Source organism: Equus caballus, chromosome 11, assembly GCF_041296265.1.
Source record: "Equus caballus isolate H_3958 breed thoroughbred chromosome 11, TB-T2T, whole genome shotgun sequence".
NCBI classification, from domain to species: Eukaryota; Metazoa; Chordata; class Mammalia; order Perissodactyla; family Equidae; genus Equus; species Equus caballus.
In genome coordinates this window covers 41,253,010-41,275,682 of record NC_091694.1, presented here as the reverse complement: position 1 = coordinate 41,275,682, position 22,673 = coordinate 41,253,010, and the positions used below count along the sequence as shown (strand labels likewise).

At 34.0% G+C, this 22,673-nt stretch overlaps 1 protein-coding gene across 23 annotated transcripts in view; it reads left to right on the top strand.

The window, feature by feature from the left end:
- The window catches only part of NF1 (neurofibromin 1), a 240,382-nt gene that overhangs the window by 79,201 nt on the left and 138,508 nt on the right, over positions 1-22,673 (top strand). For 12 of the 23 annotated variants that reach the window (XM_070226406.1, XM_070226404.1, XM_023653059.2 and 9 more), the window contains 6 exons: positions 4,043-4,216; positions 4,696-4,818; positions 5,069-5,143; positions 9,825-9,956; positions 17,998-18,132; positions 21,871-21,984. In XM_070226406.1, coding sequence (XP_070082507.1) covers positions 4,043-4,216; positions 4,696-4,818; positions 5,069-5,143; positions 9,825-9,956; positions 17,998-18,132; positions 21,871-21,984 — 753 coding nt within the window. Of the gene's footprint in view, positions 1-4,042; positions 4,217-4,695; positions 4,819-5,068; positions 5,144-6,638; positions 6,669-9,824; positions 9,957-17,997; positions 18,133-21,870; positions 21,985-22,673 lie in introns of all 23 variants that reach the window. The other 11 variants (XM_070226411.1, XM_070226409.1, XM_070226402.1 and 8 more) reach the window with 1 other exon arrangement.

The window sequence follows — 22,673 nt, the reverse complement described above, 5'->3', positions numbered from 1 at the left end:
TCACCATTATCTATTTCCAGAACTTTTTCACCATCTTAAACAGAAGTTCTGTACCCATTAAACAACAACTCCCCATGCCCCCTCTTCCCAGACCTGGTAACCTCTGTTACTTTCTGTCTTTGTGAATTGCCATATAGGTGGAATCATACATTTGTCCTTATACTGGCTTATTTCCTTTAACATGTTTTCAGGGTTCATCTGTTTTGTAGCATGTGTCAAAATTTCACTCCTTATTATGGCCGAATAGTATTCCATTGTAGTATAATACCACATTTTGTTTATCTCCTAGACATTTCTTGTGTCCACTGGTATCATTGTGGTTTTGATTTGCATTCCCCTAGTGACTAATGATGTTGAACATCTTTTTGTAAGCTTATTGGCCATTTGTATATCTTCTTTGGAGAAGTGTCTATTAAAGTCCTTTGCCTATTTTTGAATTGGGTTTTTTGTTGTTGTTGAGTCATAGGAGTTCTTTAAATATTGTGGCTATCAATCTCTTTTCAGATATTTGATTTGCAAATATTTTCTCCCATTCTGTAGACTATTTCACCTTCTTGATAATGTCCTTTGATACACAAAAGTTTTTAATTTTGAAGAAATCCAGTTTATCCATTTTTTCTTTTGTTGCTTGTGCTTTTTTGGTATCATATCTAAAAAATCATTGCCAAATCCAATGTCATAGAGATTTTCCCTTATGTTCTCTTCTAGGAGTTTTCTAGTTTTAGCTGTTTAGATTTTTTATTCATTTGAGTTAATTTTTGTATATAGGGTAAGGGAATGATGCAACTTCATTCTTTTGCATGTGGATATCAGTTTTCCAAGCACCTTTTCTTAAAAAAAAAGTCCCTTCTACGTTAGATGGTCTTAGCACCCTTGTCGAAAATCATTTGATCGTATATGTAAGGATTTCTTTCTGGACTTTCTGTTCTATTCCATTGGTCTCTGTCCAGCCAGCCCTGGTGGTCTAGAGGTTAAGATTCAGTGCTGTCATCATTATGGCCCAGGTTTGTTTTCCTGTTGGTTGTCATACTGTGGTGGCTGCATGTTGTTGTGATACTGAAAGCTATAACACAGGTATTTCAAATACGAGCAGGGTCACCCATGGTGGGCAGGTTTCAGCAGAGCTTCCAGACTAAGACAGACTAGGAAGAAGGACTTGGCCGCCCACTTCCAAAAAACTGACCATGAAAACCCCATGAAGGCAGCAGAGCATTGTCTGATTTAGTACCAGGAGATGAGAGGATGGTGCATAAAGACCAGGCAGGGTTCCTGTCCACTGTACATAGGGTGACTAGGAGTCAGAATTGACTTGATGATACTAACAACAAATATATCTGTCCTTATACCAGTACCACAGTGCTTTGATTACTATAGCTTTGTAGTAAGTTTTGAAATCAGGAAGTGTGAGTCTTCCAACTTTGTTCTTTTTCAAGATTGTTTTGCCTATTTTGTGTCACTTGAAATACCATATGAATTTTTGGATGGGTTTTTCTATTTTGACGAAAAATGCTCTTGGGGTTTTGATAGGGATTGCATTGAATCTGTACATTGCTTTGGGAGTAGTATTGTCATCTTAACAATGGTAAGTCTTCCAATTCATGAACATTGGATATGTTTCCATTTATTTATGTTCTCTTTAATTTTGTCAGCAATGTTTTGTAGTTTTCATTGTATGAGTCTTTCACCACCTTGGTTAAGTTAATTCTTAAGTATTTTATTCTTTTTGATGCTACCATAAGTGGAATTGTTTTTTTAATTTCCTTTTTGTATTATTCATTGCTAATGTATAGAAATGCAACTGATTTTTGTATGTTGATTTTGAATCCTATAGCTTAGCTGAATTTGTTTATTAACTCTAATAGGTTTGTGTAGGTGTGTGTGTGTTATCTTTAAGGTTTTATACATATAAAATCATATCATCTTAGAACAGAGATAATTTTACTTTTTCTTTTCCAATTTGGATGACTTATTTCGTTTTCTTTTCCTAATTGTTCTGGCTAGAACTTCCACTAATATGTTGAATAGAAGTGGCAAAAGCAGGCGTCCTTATCTTGTTCCTAATGTTAGGGGAAAAGCTTTCAGTCTTTCACCATTGAGTGTGTGTTATTAGCTGTGGGTGTTTCTTATATGGCTTTTATCTTGTTAAGGAAATTTTCTTCTATTCCTAGCTTATCCAGTGTTTTCATGATGAGAGGGTGTTGAATTTTGTCAAATGCTTTTTCTGCATCAATTGTGATGATGATATGAGGTTTTTTCCTTCGTTCTACTAATGAGGTGTATTACATTGATTTTTGTCGTTGAACCATTCTTATGCTTTAGGAATAAATCCCACTTGGTCATGATCTTTAATCCTTTTAATATGCTGCTGAATTTGGTTTGCTATTTCTTATTGGGGAGTTTTTCATCAATATTCCTAAGGGATATTAGTCTGTAGTTTTTTCTTGTAGTGTTTTCGTCTGGCTTTAGTGTTAGTGTATTGTGGGCTTCATGCGATGAGTTAGGAAGTGTTCCCTATTCTTTAATTTTTAGAAGAGTTTGAGAAGGGTTGGCATTAGTTCTTCTTTAAATGTTTGGTAGATGTCACCAGTGAAGCCATCCAGTCCTGGGCTTTTTTTTTGTTGGGAGGTTTTTGATTACTGATTTAACTTTCTTATTAGTTATAGGTTTAATCAGATTTTCTATTTCTTAATGAGTCAGTTTTGGAAGGTTGTATGTTTCTATGAATTTGCCCATTTTGTCTAGGTTATCCAATTTGTTGGCATATAATTTTTCATTGTGTTATCTTACAATCTTTTTTATTTCTGTAAAAACAGTAGTAATGTCCTCAGTTTCATTTCTGATTTTTAGTAATCTGAATCTTCTTTCTCTTTTTCTTCGTCAATCTAGCTAAAGGTTTGTGAAATTTCTTGACCTTTTCAAAGAACTAGCTTTTGATTTTGTTGATTTTTTTCTCCTATTTTCTATACTCTATTTCATTTATCTTTGCTCTAATCTTATTATTTTCTTCCTTCTGCTAGCTTTGGGTTTAGTTTGCTCTTATTTTTCTAATTCCTTAAGGTATATAGTTAGGTTATTGATTTGACAGCTTGCTTCTTTTTTAATGTGAGCATTTCCAGCTATAAGTTTTCTTCTTAGCATTGCTTTCACTGCATTCCATAAGTTTTGGTATGTTGTGCTTACTTTTTGCTTTGTCTGAAGATATTTTTTAATTTCCTTTGTGATTTTTTTTCCCTTGACCAATGATGATGTTTAATTTTCACATATTTGTGAATTTTCCAGTTTTCCTTCTGTTGTTTGATTTCTAGTTTCATTTCATTATGATCAGAAAAGATATTTTGTATGATTTCAATCTCTTTAAATTTATTAAGGTTTGTTTTGTGGCCTAACAGTCTATCCTGGAGATTGTTCCATGTATATTTGAGAAGAATGTATGTTCTGTTCTTGTTTGATGACTTTAGCTTTTGACATGTATATTTGAGAATATATGTTAAGTGGAGATGTGAGATTTTCATTTAGGAGAAAACCCCAGGGGAGAAATTTAGTGAGCTGCAAAGAGGCTTGAGATCACAAGAATGGATAGCTTTTTGTGAGGAACAGAATTTAGAGCAATAGGACAGCCTTAGGTATATCCGTAGTTAGAAGGCTGAAGGTTGAATGTCGCCTGGAGTTTTAGATAAAGATGAAGTGTTTGATATAGACCATAACCAAGACAGTGTAATATTTAGAAACTAAAGATAGTATAAAAAAAAGAATATGATCAGCTGAATTTGGGGTTGAGAAGTCAACTACCCCATTTGAGAAAGACTATTTCTTATTTTTCTTTAATAATTCAACAAGGGAAGTAAAGAACAGATTCTGGTTTTGGGGATTGGACTAACATGTAAATGATAACTAATTAAATTATGAAACTAAAACCCACAAATATTCATTATATATTTTTAGAGTGCAATTTTTATAGGCTGATAATTTCCTGCTTTATTAGATAAATCTGAAATCTCCGAAACTTCGTATGTTCTCTTACTGCTGTATTTGAATTCTGTAGAAGTTGTTTCTGGACAGTCTGCGGAAAGCGCTTGCTGGCCATGGAGGAAGCAGGCAGCTGACTGAAAGTGCCGCCACTGCCTGTGTGAAGCTGTGCAAAGCGAGTACTTACATCAACTGGGAAGACAACTCGGTCATTTTCCTACTAGTTCAGTCCATGGTGGTCGATCTTAAGGTAACATGCCTATTTCTTCACTACAAACTTTAAGAAAATTAGATGAAAACTTTTAGTGTAGGTATTATACTAGATCATTCGTTGTCCAAGATCGTTCCTAACACTAAAGTTCTGAGTCTTCTTTGACAGGAAGTTCATAGGATCTGCTTTTCTTGTTAGGATGTTCCTCAGGCTAAATAAAGTGGCTTAGAATATGGAGAAAACACAGAAGTAACCAGTTTTCTTAAATTAGGATGAATATTCAGACTTGGCTTTAAAATAATATAGAAATTAGGTCCTGAAAGGAACCACATATGGTATAGCAAGAATTTATCAGACCGATGGGTGACAATATTAGTGCAACTGGCAACTAGTGCAGGTGGCAACTGAATGTTATTGCCATCTCTGTGCATGATGTGTTGATATTATCAAATAGTAGTAAAAAAAAATTACTGCGTAACTGTTTAAAGGCTTTTGTTTTCTTTTGTGATTTTTCATAGAACCTGCTTTTTAATCCAAGTAAACCATTCTCAAGAGGCAGTCAACCTGCAGACGTGGATCTAATGATTGACTGCCTTGTTTCTTGCTTTCGTATAAGCCCTCACAACAACCAACACTTTAAGGTAAGAGCATTGGTTTTTATCCCATTATGTTTACTGATGCTGTCGATCTTTTATAAATGTGAAAAGACCAGAAAGATGAATGTTACACCTTTATTGGTATTTCTCAATATTGTATATTAATGTTAATTTCAAGACCTTAAACATTTGTTCTATTTTTTAAAAACTTTATTTGTTGTTCCTTTTGTCGTCATTTGTGCTACTGAATATTTTTCTCGTAGAATACTTTACTATCTGTTTCTTTCCTCTGTAGATCTGCCTGGCTCAGAATTCTCCTTCTACGTTTCACTATGTGCTGGTAAATTCACTCCATCGAATCATCACCAATGTAAGTCCAAAAGGTATTGCTAAATTACTTAAAATTTTTTTTCTGTTTTTTTCTTACTTCTTTTTGATTTATTTTTAAGAAAGACGTTCTTAGTTTACAAAAGGTTCTGAACTTAGACGTATGATGTAGGAAGATTTCTCACAAGTAGTTATGTCTGGTAACTGATATACCGTTATATTTTTCATATTCAGTCTTGACCTGAGGGCCCTTATTGAGGAAGGTGGAAATAATAGGATCCTTTGGAAAGATTAAACCTAAAATATTTTATTAGGATCAAAAGCCCTTGAGCACAGTGCCACTGAAAATAGAATTTGACATTTTCATCCTAAAGCTCCTCACATATTATTTGAATATTCTTAGTCCTTTCCCAGCACCTGATACATGCTGACTTGTCATCTTACCATTTAAGTTAGAAATAGTAGTTATAATGTAGCCCAGTATGATACATTTTAAAAAATGGTGAGATCGTATTTGATTGTACTTTTTAGTCTTCCTTAAACAAATGAAATACTAACACACTTAAATAGATGTGTTCACATGATACAAAAAAGTGTATCAGACAAAATAAGAGAACTCATTAAAAGGTACTTGTGAAACCTTCAAGACTGATATGAGTACATTAAGTAGAAAGATAGCAAAACCATAGCAGATTTGGACCATGGATTTAAAAAATTCTGTTCTTCTGGTTAAGAACAATCTTAATTTGAAGGTTCTCAAGTGTTATTTACCATAGCTCCACTTTTATGCATTTATAGATATTCACATTTATATGTAAATTGGTCATCTTTTTCCTGCTTCCTCCCTTAAAAAGGGCTTTAATTATTATAACTTAGGCATATTTGTCCTCTTTATAATCAAATTCCATTTTGAGAGTATGTCTCTGGTGAGTTAAAAATACCTTCCCACCTTTGTTTGCCTTGGATGTGTTGAATTAAACCAAATTCTGCCCACAGTTTCTTTTATCCGTTCCTGCAGGAGAAAAAATAACCATTAATAAAGCTATTTAGTGACACATTTAATTTCTCTCAATGGGGTGCTAGTAGCACTTGGGGCAAGACAGTTCTTTGTTGCACAAGACTGCCTTGTGCGTTGCAGGACATTTAGCATTCCTGGTCCTCACTTCATTAAGTACCATTTGTGCCACTTCCTTCCTCCCACCCCCAGATATTAAGAACAACTGAAAATGCCTGAGGAAATGATAGCTCCCTCAATTGAGTATCAGTGAGTTGACTTATAGTTAGAAGTAACATTAAATACTATTCCCTCCTCAGGCGTATGTGTAATTCAGAAGTAATATATCATTACTTTTTTCTCCTTTAGCTTATAATACTAAAAACATTCCATTTACTAGAGTGGATGGTTTTACATAAATGCTTAAACCTTGTATTTAATAAATCCAATTTATAAATCCAATTTATAAAATATATACTTTTCTGATACTTTGTGGTTAGTTACTTTAATTGTGAAATATTTTTGTCTACAATTGAATATATAGAGCACTTTCAAGCATGGACTTGGCACTGCTGTAAGTGGCTGAGCTGCTCCTTTGTGGGTTTACAGCATGTCTGGAGTGGTACTTCATGCATGCCTCAGTGTATATGGTGAAGTGGTTGTGCATCCTTCTCTCCTCTGATGAGTACTGCATGTGTGAAGGTGGAGTCTGTCTGTATCAGAGGTCATGTCAATATGAAATCTAGTTTATAGAAATCTATGACTAATTTTTAAAATATTAAGCATCAGTAACCTTTCAATTTATAGCTTGAAAAGGACCATAAATTTGAGTCTATAAAGTATCTTTTAAAGTTATACTTTAGATAATGATACTTTATCATTATAGATTGCTTGATAAACTGTTTCTTGTTAGGGTTTTTTTTTTCCTTTGGTTTGAGGCTAATAGATGTTGAATCTGAAGTACTTTCTGACTGAAAAGGACTATTTATAAAGTATATATGCAAATTTATGGAACTGATTATTATAGCGTCTCACCGAAGACAGTTATTATGGAAATATTTTGTCTTGAAATCAATGAAATTTTTCTTAGATATTTGGACTCCTAATCTTAAGTTCATTCATAGTGTAAGATTTCATTTTAAATGATTCTTGGTTCAATACACCTCATAAGTTCTCTTCTTCCATGGTTCTTTAAGCCAGTTCACAGATTTCTTTAAATTGCTACATTCTCAAATAAGATAAAAGTTTTACTGATGTGTTTGTGAGAATTTATGTATAAGTAATAGTGGCATTTTCAGTTTTGTTTTGCTTTTGTGAAACATAGTTCTAAATACACTATTTAGATCTAAAATATTCCACTGTTTGTTCTTAAGAAATCGGAAAGTCTATTTACTATTTGAATTTTATTATAATGTAAGCTTTTGTCAGGTTCTAAAATGGTACTCATAGTACTGTCACCTTTTTTATTATGGCTTACTGTAAGAGATGAATTATAGTTATAAGATCTATATTATGTACTTAATCTTTATAAGCTTCCGTTGGTTAGATTAGAAATGTTGTCGTAATTGGGAAATTAAAGAAATAATGTACACGTATATGAACCAAATATCTTAGCCATCAGTGGAACGTGCTATAGCTGGTGTAGTACTTAGTATTCTGTTTTTTCCCTATGGTAGTTTATCATTTATGGCAATTTTTTGGCAGTTTACTTATGGATAGTTCACATATTGAGAATGAGATTATCTCTTTCCACTGACAGGTTTTGGTTGAAGAAATTATTTCGAAGACATTTGAAAATTTATTTAAGCAATCTCTTGAAGAATTTCCACATGGTTTGCTCATATTGTAAAAGTATTGCCATTTGGCAAGAAACTTAGTATTTTCAAGGAAAAAAATAATGTCTACTTTAATTGATTAGTTTCAGAAAGTACACATTTAGTAACTGCTCAAAACACTAAAATTTTTACCAACTACATGATGTCTAGTTTTTAGTGGTTAATTTATTTTAAAGTGTATCTTTAACTTTTACTTTAAAATGATTATAAACAATGGCAGTTCTCAAAATCACTGAATCTTAAGTTAAAATCAAGTTATTTTATAGGGTATGTCTGGTACCATGATATCATTTCAACAGCTATCAAAATGATGTAATAATTTGGATAGGATGTTATAATGAGATGCGTATCTCTTTAGTTATTGGTCAGTTTCTGACAAGATATTATGGAGTCAGTAGAGTGAGGAGGACAATTATCTTAATGGATTTTGTGACTTTTCAGCCTCTGTTACTTTAAGTGTTTACCATAGGCTGTATAAGTTAGTAAATACATGGAAATCAAGCTGTATTGATTGCTTGGGCAAGTCAGATGACCAGATTGATCAGAGTTTAAAAATAACCCATTATATAACCAAACTGAAACTTGATTATTTACTAGGAATTAGCTTAAGTAAAGTAAGAGTTGAGGGAAAAGCAGAAACAACCATACTATCCCCAAAAATGTATTTTTTCACTCACAGCTTTGGAGTCCCTTCCTAAAGGGAATTCACTATTTGAATTATATATTGTAAATTGGTTGTATAATTTGCCATCCAGTAAATAGAGTTCATAATCCAAATTTTGGGGTTAAAGTAATATAATACTTATAATACTTATAAGGTAATATATTATAATACATATAATATCATACTACTCAAAATATTCTGAGAATTATGGGTGAAGAAATTACATGTTGAGAATTTAACCAGCTTAGTTTTGAATAAGAAGGATCCTGGGAATAGGACGTGAAGCTGTTAAATCACCCTTGTCTACTAGGTCGATTGTTCTGTCAGGTGTTTCCTATAGGAGTATTACAAACTGCAAGCATGTATTTTTAGGTCATCCCATTCCTTCCATACTCTCCATAGGTAGTGGAAATTCATCCATTCATTTTTATATTAACTGGTAGACAGAGTTTATAGTTTCACTGATTTTCATATTTGTCAATTTTCATAGTATAATAAACTAGTTTTGAAGTAAAAGTTAAAGAAACACTTTCAAATAAAATAGGCCCTACAAAGTAGAATCAAAGCTAACCAAGTTAAACTGAAATAGAAAAATATTTACATAAAATAATTACCTTTAAAAAATATTTAGCTATGATCAGTTTGTCTTTGTGGTGATCATTGATCTTTTCACATATTGTGCTGTCATTGCTTATCAGTTTAAGATTATAGGTTTACTAATAGCTTTATCTCATTTACTAATTTTATGTTGTAATTATCATTGTTTGTAGGCATATGAGTAAATGGTTTGCCATTGTGTTGAACCACTAATCTCTTTTAAAGCTTTGATAATAGCATTCTTATCTGGGAAAATATATACCATATATGCATATGTTTCTGAAATGTATAAAACATTAAACTTAAACAAAAGAAAAAGATTGGCTGCAGAATTAGCTTTCTAAAGACTCTTTGTTTTTCAGATTCACTAACTTATCAGTGAGAAAAGACAGTCTCTCATGCTCTTGCAATGGGCAGTTTGTCTCGTGTTCATTATTATGTTTTAAAATACATGTATGGTTTAGTGTTTGAATTAAAGATATTATTTGAAGACTTTGGAAATCATGGTGTGTGTTTGCATGGTCTTAGAAAGTTTCTCACAAAAAGGTAAAACATAAAACTACGCTGATAACCAGAGCATATAACTCATGCCAATTTGTACTTTTCCTTTCTTATGGTCTCTGTTTTCCTCCAGTCTGCACTGGATTGGTGGCCTAAGATCGATGCCGTATATTGTCACTCAGTTGAACTTCGAAATATGTTTGGTGAAACACTTCATAAAGCGGTGCAGGGTTGTGGAGCACACCCGGCGATACGCATGGCACCGGTAAGATTAATCAGGGATTGAATCCCATCTCCTTCCCATTGCATTTTCGGTGTCTTCGTTCCATTCCTGCTGTTGTATTTTGGAAAATCAAATGAGTCTCTCCTTTTCTATAAGTATAGTGGTATGTTGTGTACTGCAATATTGTTGCACTACTAGTTAATGATGTTTGTTTTCCACCATTTCAGCAAGCTGAGCTCACGTTTCTTAGAGAAATTTTCTCACAAAATGCTGTTAAAACCTTAGTGTCACTTTTTCTTTCCTTTTTTTTAGTTTCTTTAACTGTTCCTTATGAACCAAAATATTTTGATTAATCAGCTCCTCGTGTTTTAGGGATGAGTAAGGAAAACTGACTCCTGGGTTAGAGTGAATGTTCCTACTAATGTAGTTTTGCCCATTGACCGCTGAATATTGCACATAGGAAATTTGAAATAAAATTTTCATTAAAAAATATTTAATATTTCGGCAAACGTGCTTTAAGCATTCAAATATGATAGGCTCTTTGATATTGAAGTTTGTGTTTAAAGTTATTAAAAACAGGTTGTTTTCAAATTAGGTATTCTAACAGATTAATACTCAATATGGAATTTTAAAACTCATATGGAAGCAATTTGAATGGACGATTACAGTATTGTAGCAGTCATTTCATGGTATTTATCTATAGCAAGAGTATTACACATGGCAACTCTAGACATTGATTGGTGGTACTTTGTCTTCTGCTTCTTATTTTCTGTTTTTATTGGCTGCTGTCGGTAACATGATCAGATGCCAACCAGTCACTATTTTGTATGGCAGTGGGCTTCTGTGGCTGTGAGTATGACCCGTTGTAACTACCTCAGAAAAGTCCTTGGTTACTTTGACTTTTCTGTGTATAGTTACCATTATAGTCGCATCATGTCATTTCAAATGAAAATGTAACATGTTTTTACCAATTGGCTCTATTTAGTAAATTAGCCATTTCACACTCCTTAGATAACTTAATGGCTTCCTCCCTGGCATGCTCCTCTTTTTCCAAGTTCTGTTAGTCAATAAAATATTCTGGTTTGATACAGTTGTAGTTCACTCTTATCCAGTTGTCAGTAATTGTTTCTGAGGCTTGTTTATCTTAGATGTTCAAATAGAGAAGTTTGCTATACCATATTTTGGGATTATTTAGCTTAAAATTTATAGCCAAAAGAGCATGGCAATGATGTTTTATTAAATAAGATGCAAAGTTATTTTTTGGTTGACTTTCTATAATGCCAAGTACTTAATTTTTTTAAAAATTGAAAATTTCAATCCAAGTGTAAGTTAATTGGAGTTAAGCATAAATAATAGCTAATTAAATGTTAACTATACGTTTTTTATTATTTTTAAAAAATTATGTGAGGTCATATGGCTTACAACATTGTGTAAATTTAAGGTGTACATCACTATATTTCAGTTTCTGTATAGACTGCATCATGTTCACCACCATCAATCCAGATTTTATCTGTCACCATACATATGTGCCCTTTACCTCTTTCACCCCGCTCTTCTCCTCTGGTAACCACTAATCTGTTCTCCTTATCTATGTGTGTGTTTGTTTATCTTCCTCATATGAGTGAAATCATACAGTATTTGTCTTTCTCTGTCTGACTTATTTTGCTCAGTATAATACCCTCAAGGTCCATCCGTGTTGTCCCAAATAGCACAATTTTGTCTTTTTTTTTTTTTTTTTTTTGCAGCTGAGTAGTATTCCATTGTATATATTTACCACATCTTCTTTATCCACTTATCCACTGATGGGCACTTGGGTTGTTTCCATTCGTTGGATTGTGAATAATGCTGTGATGAACATAGGGGTACATAAATCTTTTTGAAGTATTGATTTCATGTTCTTTGGATAAATACCCAGTAGTGGAATGGCTGGATCATGTAGTATTTCTGTTTTTGATTTTTTGAGAAATCTCCATTCTGCTTTCCATAGTGGCTGCACCAGTTTGCATTCCCATCAGCAGTGTATGAGGGTTCTCTTTGTCTCCACATTCTCTCCAACACTTGTTATTTCTTGTTTTGTTAATTATAGCCATTCTGACAGGTATGAGATGATATCTCATTTTGTTAACGTGGCATATCACATTGATTGATTTGTGGATGTTGAACCATCCCTTCATCTCTGTAATAAATCCCACTTAATCGTGGTATATGATCCTTTTAATGTATTGCTGTGTTCAGTTTGCTAATATTTTGTTGAGGATTTTTGCATCTGTGTTCATCAGTGATATTGGCTTGTAACTTTACTTTTTTGTGTTGTCCTTGTCTGGTAGTATCAGGGTAACGTTGGCCTCGTAGAAAGAGTTAGGAAGCATCCTGTCCTCTTAAGTATTTCAGAATAGCTTGAGAAAGATAGGTATTAAATCTTCTGTGAATGTTTGGTAGAATTCTCCAGAGAAATCATCTGGTCCTGGACTTTTGTTTTTTTGGGAGGTTTTTGATTATTGTTTCAATCTCTTTACTTATGATTGGTCTATTAAGATTCTCCATTTCTTCTTGATTCAGTTTTGGGAGGTTGTATGAATCTAAGAATTTATCCATTTCTTCTAGGTCATCCAATTTGTTGGCATATAGCTTTTCATAGTATTCTCTTAGAATCCTTTGTATTTCTGTGGTGTCCATTGCAATTTCTCCTCTTTCGTTTCTGATTTTATTTATTTAAGTCTTCCCTCTTTTTTTCTTAGTGAGTCTGGCTAAGGGTTTGTCAGTTTTGTTTACCTTTTCAGAGAACTAGCTCTTAGTTTCATTGATCCTTTCTGTTGTTTTTTAGTCTCTATTTCATTTATTTCTGCTCTGATTTTTATTATTTCCTTCCTTATACAGACTTTGGGCTTGCTTTGTTCTTTTTATAATTCTTTTAGGCATAGTGTAAGGTTGCTAATTTAAGATTTTTCTTGGTTTTTATGAGATAGACCTGTTGCTATAAATTTCCCTCTTAGTACCACTTGCTGCATTTCATAAGAGTTGGTAATTTGTGTTTTCATTTTCATTTGTATCCAGGTATTTTTTTATTTCTCCTTTGATTTCTTCATTGATCCAATGGTTGTTGAGTCACATGTTGTTTATTCTCCACGTTTGTGATTTTCTGAGCTTTTTTCTTGTAATTGATTTCTAGTTTCATACCATTGTGGTTGGAAAAGATACTTGATATGATTTCAGTCTTCTTAAATTTATTGAAGCTTGCTTTGTTTCCCAATGTATGGGAATGTCTTTGAGAGTGTTCCATGTGCACTTGAGAAGAATGTGTATTCTTCCGTTTTGGGGTGGAATAGTCTATATATGTATGTATGAAGTCCATCTGGTCTAGTGTTTCATTTAAGTCCACTGTTTCCTTGTTGACTTTCTGTCTGGATTATCTATCCATTGATGTAAGTGAGATGGTGAAGTCCCCTACTGTTACTGTATTGCTGTAACTTTCTCCCTTTAGGTTTGTTAATAGTTGCTTTATATACTTTGGTGCTCCTGTGTTAGGTGCTTATATATTAATAAGTGTTATGTCTTCTTGTTGGAATGTCCCTTTTATAATTATAGAATGCCCATCTTTGTCTCTTATCTTTTTTATCTTCAAGTCTGTTTTGTCTGATATAAGTACAGCTACACCTGCTTTCTTTTGCTTGCCATTTGCTTGGAGTGTCATCTTCCATCCCTTGATTTTGAGCCTATGTTTGTTTTTAGAGCTGAGATGTGTTTCCTGGAGGCAGCATATTATTGGATCTTGTTTTTTAATCCATCTAGCCACTCTGTGTCTTTTGATTGGTGAATTCAACCCATTTACATTTAGAGTGACTATTGATAGATGAAGAATTAATACTGCCATTTTATCTTTTGTTTTCTGGTTGTTTGATATTTCCATTGTTTCTTTTTCCTTGTATTTCTGTCTGCCATTTCAGTTGAGTGGTTTTGTATGATTTTTTTTTCTGTTTTCTCTTTGTTTATGCTTTGTGACTCTGCTTTGATTTTTTGTTTTGTGGTTACCATTGGGTTTGCATAAAAGATCTCATAGATGAAATAGTCCTTTTTCTGATAATCTCTTATCTCTAATAGTCTATGCAGGTTCCATCCCTTTCCTCTTCCTCTTTTGTGTTTTTGTAGTCACAAATTCTTCTTTTTTGTTTCTTGAGTTTGTGACCAAATTGTATTGGTTATAGTTATTTTTGTTGCTTTCTTTGCTTTTATCTTTATGTTATAATTAAGTGTTTACTAACCTATTCTGATATAGAGCTGCAATTTTCTGATTCTGTCTATTTATTTCCTTGCTCAAGGTTTTGTAAACCTTTTCTTTTTTGTCTCATAAAGGAGGACTTCTTTCAAGATTTCTTCTAAGGCAAATCTAGTGGCAATGAATTCCCTCAGCTTTTGTTTATCTGGGAAAGCTTTTGTTTCATTGTCATATCTGAAGAATAATTTTGCTGGATAGAGTATTATTGGCTGATAGTTTCTGTCTTTCAGTATTTTGAGTATATCATTCCAGTCTCTCCTAACCTATAGGGTTTCTGCTGAGAAATCTGCTGAAAGCCTGAGGGGGGTTCCTTTGTAGGTTATTTTCTTCTGTCTTGCTGCCCTTAATATTTTTTCTTTGTCATTGGCTTTTGACAATTTTAATATTGTATGCCTTGGAGAAGATCTTTTTCCAGTAATGTAATTAGTAGTTCTGTTAGCTTCACATACTTGCATGCCCAGTTTCTTGCCCAGGTTTGGGAAGTTCTTGGCTATTATTTCTTTGAAGAAAGGATCCTCTCTTTCTGGGATACCTATAATCTTTATGTTACTTTCCTAGTTGAGTTGGATATTTCTGAAAGAACTTCTTCATTTTAAAAAAAATCTTAGTTCTGTCTACTCCTCCACCTGCATCATTTCTAGATTTCTATCCTCAAAGAAAAAAATTCTCTCCTCCATATGGTCTGCTTCATTTTTAATGCTTTCTACATTATCTTTTATCTCATTGTGTTCTTCATTGGTTTGTTTTTTTAGTTTCAATCTCTTTGGTGAAGTACTCCTTCTGTTCATTAATTTTATTCCTGAGCTCATTGAGCTGTCTGAGTTTTCTTGTAACTCATTGAGTTTCTTTATGACAGTATTTTGAATTCTCTGTTCATTAGATTGTAATCTTCTGTGACTTCAAGTTTAGTTTCTGGAGAGCTGTCCTTCTGCTCCTGTTCTGCAGTGTCACTGTAGTTCTTCATGGTGTTTGATGAATTGATCCTCTGCCGGCACATTTGCGGTAGTAACCACCTTTCTTATTTGAGTATGGCTTTGGTTACTTTGGTTCTGAGCTGCTTCTGGTTGCTGCTTACAGTCTCACTTTAGTCTCAGGTGTTGCCTTCGAGTTGACCAGGCTGTGAGCACTTCTGCTGCTTCCAGGGTCACTTGGGTCTCATATCCCTCCACTGGCTTTCTGCAGGCTCTCCACAGGCTTGGACCCTCCTGCCCTGTGCTCCACCTGTGCTGCTGCTCCTGGGTTGTCTAGGGATGCTAGTTACACCACTGCCAGGCTGCTGGAATGAGTAAATGAATTTCTACTTGATCTGCTTTTAAAACCCTCCTTCATCTGGTTTACTTCTCTTCTGGCAAGAATTCAGCTTAACACTTTTTTCTTCAATTAAAATGACATATGAAGATCTGATTTTAGTGTCCAGATGTGGTGTAATAATTGCTGGTCAGCCTTTTTCATATGAACGTTGAGCCATAGATTCTCCATTTTGTATTTTTGGAGTATTTTTAAAATTTGAAATATTTGTCTTAGCACTAATCATTTACTATTTTAAAACTGAGCTAGCCTGTTAATTAATAGTTGTATGAGTTTTCACAAATATGTATAATTTCTGCACGTTTTGCTTCTTTTTTTTTTTTTTTTAAGATTGGCCTTGAGCTAATATCTGTTGCCAGTCTTTTTTTATTTTTTCCTTCTTTCTCTTCTTCTCCCCAAAGTCCTCCAGTATATAGTCGTATATTCTAGTTGTGGGTCCTTCTAGTTGTGCTACGTGGGATGCTGCCTCAGCATGGCCTGATGAGCAGTGCTAGGTCCACACCCAGGATCTGAACCAGCAAGACCCTGGGCCCCTGAAGTGGAGCATGCGAACTCAACTATTCAGCCACAGGGCTGGCTCCACATTTTGCTTCTTAAAGGAGATCCTGGCCCAGCAAATGCTTCTTTATGCCTATAAGTAGTCCTGGTCTTAAATAAGTTAACAAATGATTTGGGCCCTTAATAGACACCTGAACACTCTGACTCATGAATTTTTTCCTGAGCATGACTGTCTCTCTTTGGCCGAAGCACATGTGTTACTTGGATTCCTACTGATATCTGCAGTATGGAAGATCAATTCATAAATTAATGAATGATTATTTTTCTTACATTTCTTGTTAAGAAATATATTTCTTCCTTAGCAAGTTATTCCTGATTTTACATAACCCACTAATGGTCATTAATTAAGAGGCATTTGAGTTGAAAAATTTATTCGAGCTTTTCCAGTCTTATATTCCAAATTTGGCAGCCATGCTGAAACAAATGGATATGCTGATACGTGAGATTGAGGTGGCATAATTAAACTATTATTACTTTTTGTAAATGATTACTAAATAAGAGATAATTCTTATGTCTACTGGTTGTTCTCTGATCTGTGTTCCTGTGCAATGGCTGCATTAGGGAAGAGCCATTATGCTTAGTTACATCTTAGTAAATAAATTTGTTCAAGGAAGGTTTCACCTTGATCTAAGGTGTTACCTTGACTTAGAATGAAAAAAAAAGTTTAATGGAAACAATCAGTAAAAACAGAATTTATTAAATACCTTTGGTAAGACATTTGTGGTGGGATTATAAATATAAAATCAAACAGTATTTGTAGTTTTGTTTTCTTTTCTATGGTGACATTCTTGAGCATTTATGTGTACATTAGATAGCTATTCTTCCCTTCAGAGGACCAAAAATCTTCAGTGTTCTTGGGCATAATTAAAATGCATTTCTCACACTTACACTGAGAATAGTGGCTGTCTGTTATAGACATGCATCTCCACTTTTTTACTTTTGAGAGACAGCCTCTTTACTTGGACATTTTTATTATGGGTGCATAGATGCTGGATATTTTCCCATTCATGTATTTGCGTAGTGCTCCCATAAGGTGTACATATCAAAACCAGGTATTTTGTGTCCTTTTAAAGGAAAAGGAAAAATGTTTTATAAGAGTAGAGAGAAAGTTGTTATTGGATCTAGAATATAATTGTTGGATTTTTGGTTGAAAAACATCCATAATTATAGTATCAGCCCAGCGTCTATCATAGTATCTCTGTAATTGAAATACATTTTCCATGATTTAATCTTTCTCAAAGAGTTCTTTCTCTGTTTTATCAGTGTTCTTCAGACAAAATACATGCATTCTGTAACTTGAGAGAGATGCCATGCCATTGAAGGAGAAACAAAACTTACAGTTAAACTGTTAAATATGGAGATTGTCTGTATAGCATATTGCATCAATTCTAAGAAGCACTTACTTTTAGTTCTTAACATCTCTGAAATTGGGAGTGCATCTTATTTGTTCCATATGGTTGACAGTGGTTTTTCATTCTTGTATAAAGTAGTGGTGCATCTTACAATTGATAATGTCATAGATTCTATGGAATATTTATGTATATGTTTGTGGAGTAAATATTTGTTAAATGAGTTGCTCAATGTGTGTGTTTCTGAGAGCTATAGACTAAATATTTTATCCCTAATATTTTCACATTTTGGAAAGTTGTTTTTTATGTAGGAGTCAACTTGATATTAAAGCTTCTGGTATTTTAATAGATTTTCACTTAAACTTTATTAGATAGTTTATATAAGAATAATATAAATATTGCAAAAATAATTTTCATTTGTTTTTTAAGCTTAATAATCTTACTATTGATTGTTTCTAGTAATACCATTTGGTGATATAAAATGTCTATTTTTTCAAAGCTTTTTCATAACAGATTTACTTTTAAAAGTTGGATAGCTATTATCTTAGTTCTGATGTCTGATTCTTACAAAGGGATGTCATGTTTTTGTTTTTAGAGTCTTACATTTAAAGAAAAAGTAACAAGCCTTAAATTTAAAGAAAAACCTACAGACCTGGAGACAAGAAGCTATAAGTATCTTCTTTTGTCTATGGTGAAACTAATTCATGCAGATCCAAAGCTCTTGCTTTGTGTAAGTATTTTTTATGAAATGCCTTGAAATTATTACACTAACTTAGTTTGGTTTAATTGGAATGCCAAGACCTTGAAGATAATTACTAGTCAAAGACCACTTACTAATCCTTCCTGATCATGCTTGAAATGTAAGACATCTCTAAAAAACTAACTTAGAGAGAATACTACTATAATTAGATCAAATTTCGTAGCTTTTCTTCTTAATTTGCCTTATCATTAAACTAACGTACTTTGGTGAGATCTTCTGTCCTTACTCTGCTATCAGATTATTTTGTCACTTAGGCATTATCCTGGAATGAGGGTGGAGGTAATGAAGTAAACGTAAACGAGAGTGCTTTCTGCATCTGCACAGTTGGTTTTTTTAATCTCCAATTGCTATGGCCAAACCATTAGCTTTTCTGTCCCCCTTTCTTCCTGTCATCAGCCTTCTATCATCACTGGCTTTGGCTACAAGTACTGTATGTGAAGGAGAAGGAGATGAAAAAGGATGTGGTTAGCACTCAGATATTGTCATAACTCTGCTCTTACAGCCTCAGGAGGTGGTAGATTCCTGAGAGCGTCACTCCAGTCCAGAAAATAATTAGTAACTAACAGATATAAATGAATGATAGTTATATTAAGTGTTTGAAAGCATGGGAGCTGGAGACAGACTAGCTGTGTGATTTGGGTGACTTACTTAACTTCTCTGTGCCTTAGTTTTCCCATGTGAAATACTACAATGATAATAGTTCCTACCTCAGAGAAGACTGAGATAGTACATGTCATGCTTTTAGGCATAATGCATACTAAATAGATAATAACCACTAAATAAATGTTAGTATTATTATTTATAAACTACAGTTAACATTAATATTATTAATGCCCCAAATGTAACAGTTATATATTGTGAAGTTCATAGGATAGTATGTTTAATCTTTGTGGACTTTGTCCAGTCTCTGGAGAGCCCATCCAGAAAAATTTCTTACTGCTTTTATTCAGCAGTAGGCTTTATAAGTGCTAAGTTGCTTTCAATTTTGATGACATATTTTTCAAAGTACTATACTATAGGGGTTCATAACTTGATGTCCATAGTCTCAAGAGTTCTATGAAACCCCTGAAGTTTTAAAAATATGAATATCTGAGTATTTTTTCTGGAGAGAAACGAGAATGGAGAGAGACAGCAGATGGATTAGTGACCCAAAGGAAGGCCTCTGATATTTTGAACCCTTTGAAAAGCCCATCCAAATTTGGGACTCTTAATAGAATAAACTGTTAGAACTTTGGCATGGAAAAATTCCATACAATATGTGAGTATAACCCTATAAAAATAATGAAATATCCTTTCTCCTCATTTCTTTGTTATGTCGCACAGGTTATTTGTGGTGTTATTTCATCATGCATGTCATAAAATATATTAATGCCACTCTTTTTGGCCATGCTCAGGATCAGAGAATGCACTAAAGTCACTGGTGCCTTCTGTGTTAAATATTTTATTGTTCAAAGAACAAGAATTTTAACAAAACTTACTGTTTTCCAAGTTTGAAATTTAGCAAGCAGAAAAGGGTCATTTAAAATTGAAATTATTTGCTGCCATCTAGTGGTTAAACAACTTTTCTCAGAGTTACTCAAGGTAAGTTAAAAGAGTGAAAGATTCATTGTAAATATTTGATTATTTCATATTTTATGTATAAAAATTCTAAGTCTTAGTAAATAGGAGAAATGTAGAAATAACTATTAAATTATCTCAATCATGGTATTTTTAAAGTAACGTGATTTTATTGTCTTCCATCTTTGCCATCTCTATCCTAATCCTCCTAATTGCTCAACTTGCATCATCTCCTACCTGCCTCTAATCATTTCTCTGCACTAAAGTTATGATGATCTCTTTAAAAAGCAAGTCCTCTCATTTCCCCTGCCCAGCTTAAAACCTTTTAGTTGCAACTGCCCTTGGGATCAAGACGAAACTCCCTATAGACCTATAAGGTCGTGCAAAGTCCGACTCCTACCTACCACTTCTGCCACATCTGTCATGGCCTTTCAGTCCGTCTTACTCACTACATCCCTTCATACCTGCCCTTGCTCTTGCTCTTCCCTCCGCCTATGATCTGATTCCCTCTCCTCTTCACATAGTGATCCCGCTACTTCTAAGCTTGTTATCACTGCCTAAGGAAGCCTCCCTGACTGCCACATTTCCCTGTTACAGGTGCACATGGCAGCATGTGCCTTCGTGGTTCTTACCTCATGTGCAATTTTATACTTGTTAGTCTGATTATTGATGGTTATCTTTCCCACCAGACTACATCTCATCTTCTCTTTTACTTGTTGTGTCTTTGGTATTCAATAAATATTATTGGGTTATTAATGAATGAATATAAATGTCAGAAAATAGGCTAACAGTTTTGAATTACAGATATACTGGGGTGAGGGCTTACCTTAATCATTATAATGGAAAAAGTTCTGTAATTAATAAAATATGGGCACAAGTTGCATTGGCCTCACTTAAATGAACTATATATTCTTTTTTTTTTTAGATTTTTTATTTTTCCTTTTTCTCCCAAAGTCCCCCAGTACATAGTTGTGTATTTCTAGTTGTGGGTCCTTCTAGTTGTGGGATGTGGGATGCTGCCTCAGCATGGCTTGATGAGTGGTGCCTTGTCTGCACCCAGGATTCGAACTGGTGAAACCCTGGGCCACCAAAACAGAGCACGCCAACTTAACCACTCAGCCACAGGGCCAGCCCCCAAATATTCCTGAAGTGTAAATAGGTGCTTCCAAGTTACAGGAAGCGTTTTAGTCTCTTTAAGTAGGTAGACATTCACATTTATATACACCGCTAATTTGCTTTGCTCAGTACATAATGTTTTCCACAATGAAAAGGACTGAAGTATAGATATCTAGAGCTGTGGATTTAGCCCTGTATGGATTTGGGTAGGTCTTTCGTACTGGCCAAGAGGGCTGCAGAGGATAATCGTGCAGTCCTTACCCAATATGCGTGTTCTTTGCCTTGATCACAATCATTTATAAGATCAAAACCAGTAAGTTCCAAACCAGAGGTATATTATTTAGCCAGTGTAGTGTTGCTAAAAAAAAATTACTTACTCCTATTATTGATATAATTTCTTAATTGAAAAGTAATACCTGGTTTTTGTTTTCTTTTACTTAGGATTTTTTATGGACGTTATTTGCATTAATGAACAAGTCAAGACGTAGATTAAGAGACTCCTTAATAAAAGCGGTTTTGATCTGCTTTTTTTGGTGAGGAAGATTGGCTCTGAGTTAACATCTGTTGCTAATCTTCCTCTTTTTGCCGAGGAAGATTTGTCCTGAGCTAACATCTCTGCCCATCTTCGTCTATTTTATATGTGGGATGCCACCACAGCATGGCTTGATGAGCAGTGTGTAGGTCCACACCTGGGATCCAAACCTGCAAACCCTGGGCTGCCAAAGTGGATTGTGTGAACTTAACCATGACACCACTTTGCAGGCCCCAGTTTTGATTTTTTAAAAAATTCCACAATTATTATTTTTTATTGAGATATAATTCACATACCATAAAATTCACCATTTTAAAGTGCATAATTTACTGATTTTCAGTATATTACAAGATTGTGAGGCTGTCACCGTGATCTAATCCTAGAACATTTTCATCACCCCAAAAAGAAACCTAGCACCCATTAGCGGTCATTTTTTGTTCCCTTCTCCCCCCAGCTCCTTTCAAATGATATATTTTTAATTGAGCTTTCTTTTTTCCTTACAGAATCCCAGAAAACAGGGGCCTGAAACCCAAGGCAGTACAGCAGAATTAATTACAGGGCTCGTCCAGCTGGTCCCTCAGTCACACATGCCAGAGATTGCTCAGGAAGCAATGGAGGTAGGGAAAAATGAACTCTAAGCACTTGAAGGAAAGGCTGTAACCATGTGCATTCTTGACATTTTTTTGGTGTGGCGTTTCTGCGAGTGATGAATGTCATTTCTGGACAATTGTTGGAGAGATGTGTTTTTCTGGGAATGGTTACATCTGTGTCTGTGCACTGTTTTGTGGACTCCATGGAGAAGGAAGAGAACTTTACTTGCTTTATATCACATGTAGCAACAACATTGTACAAATTCTTATACTTAATAAAAAACCTCAAAATTTTCTAATTGCAGTTGACTTTTTTGAATTTTTTAATATCTTGAATTGAGATGTAATTCACATACTTATAAAATTTACTGTTTTAAAGTGTGCAATTCAGTTTTTAGTATATGCACAAGCTTATACAGCCATCAACATTGTGTAATCCCGGAATATTTTTGGCACCCCAAAAAGAAACATTGTCACTCTCCATTCTCCTGTCCTCCCAGCCATTGGCAACCACTAGTCTATTTTCTGTCTTTATAGATTTGCTTATGCTAGAAATTTTGTATAAGTAGAATCATATGTGGCCTTTTGTGTAATTTAACGTAATGTTTTCAAGATTTATCCACATTATATGAATCACTAATTCATTCTTTTTTACTGCCAAATAATATTCCATTGTATGGATATACCACATTTTGTTCATCTATTCATCAGTTGAT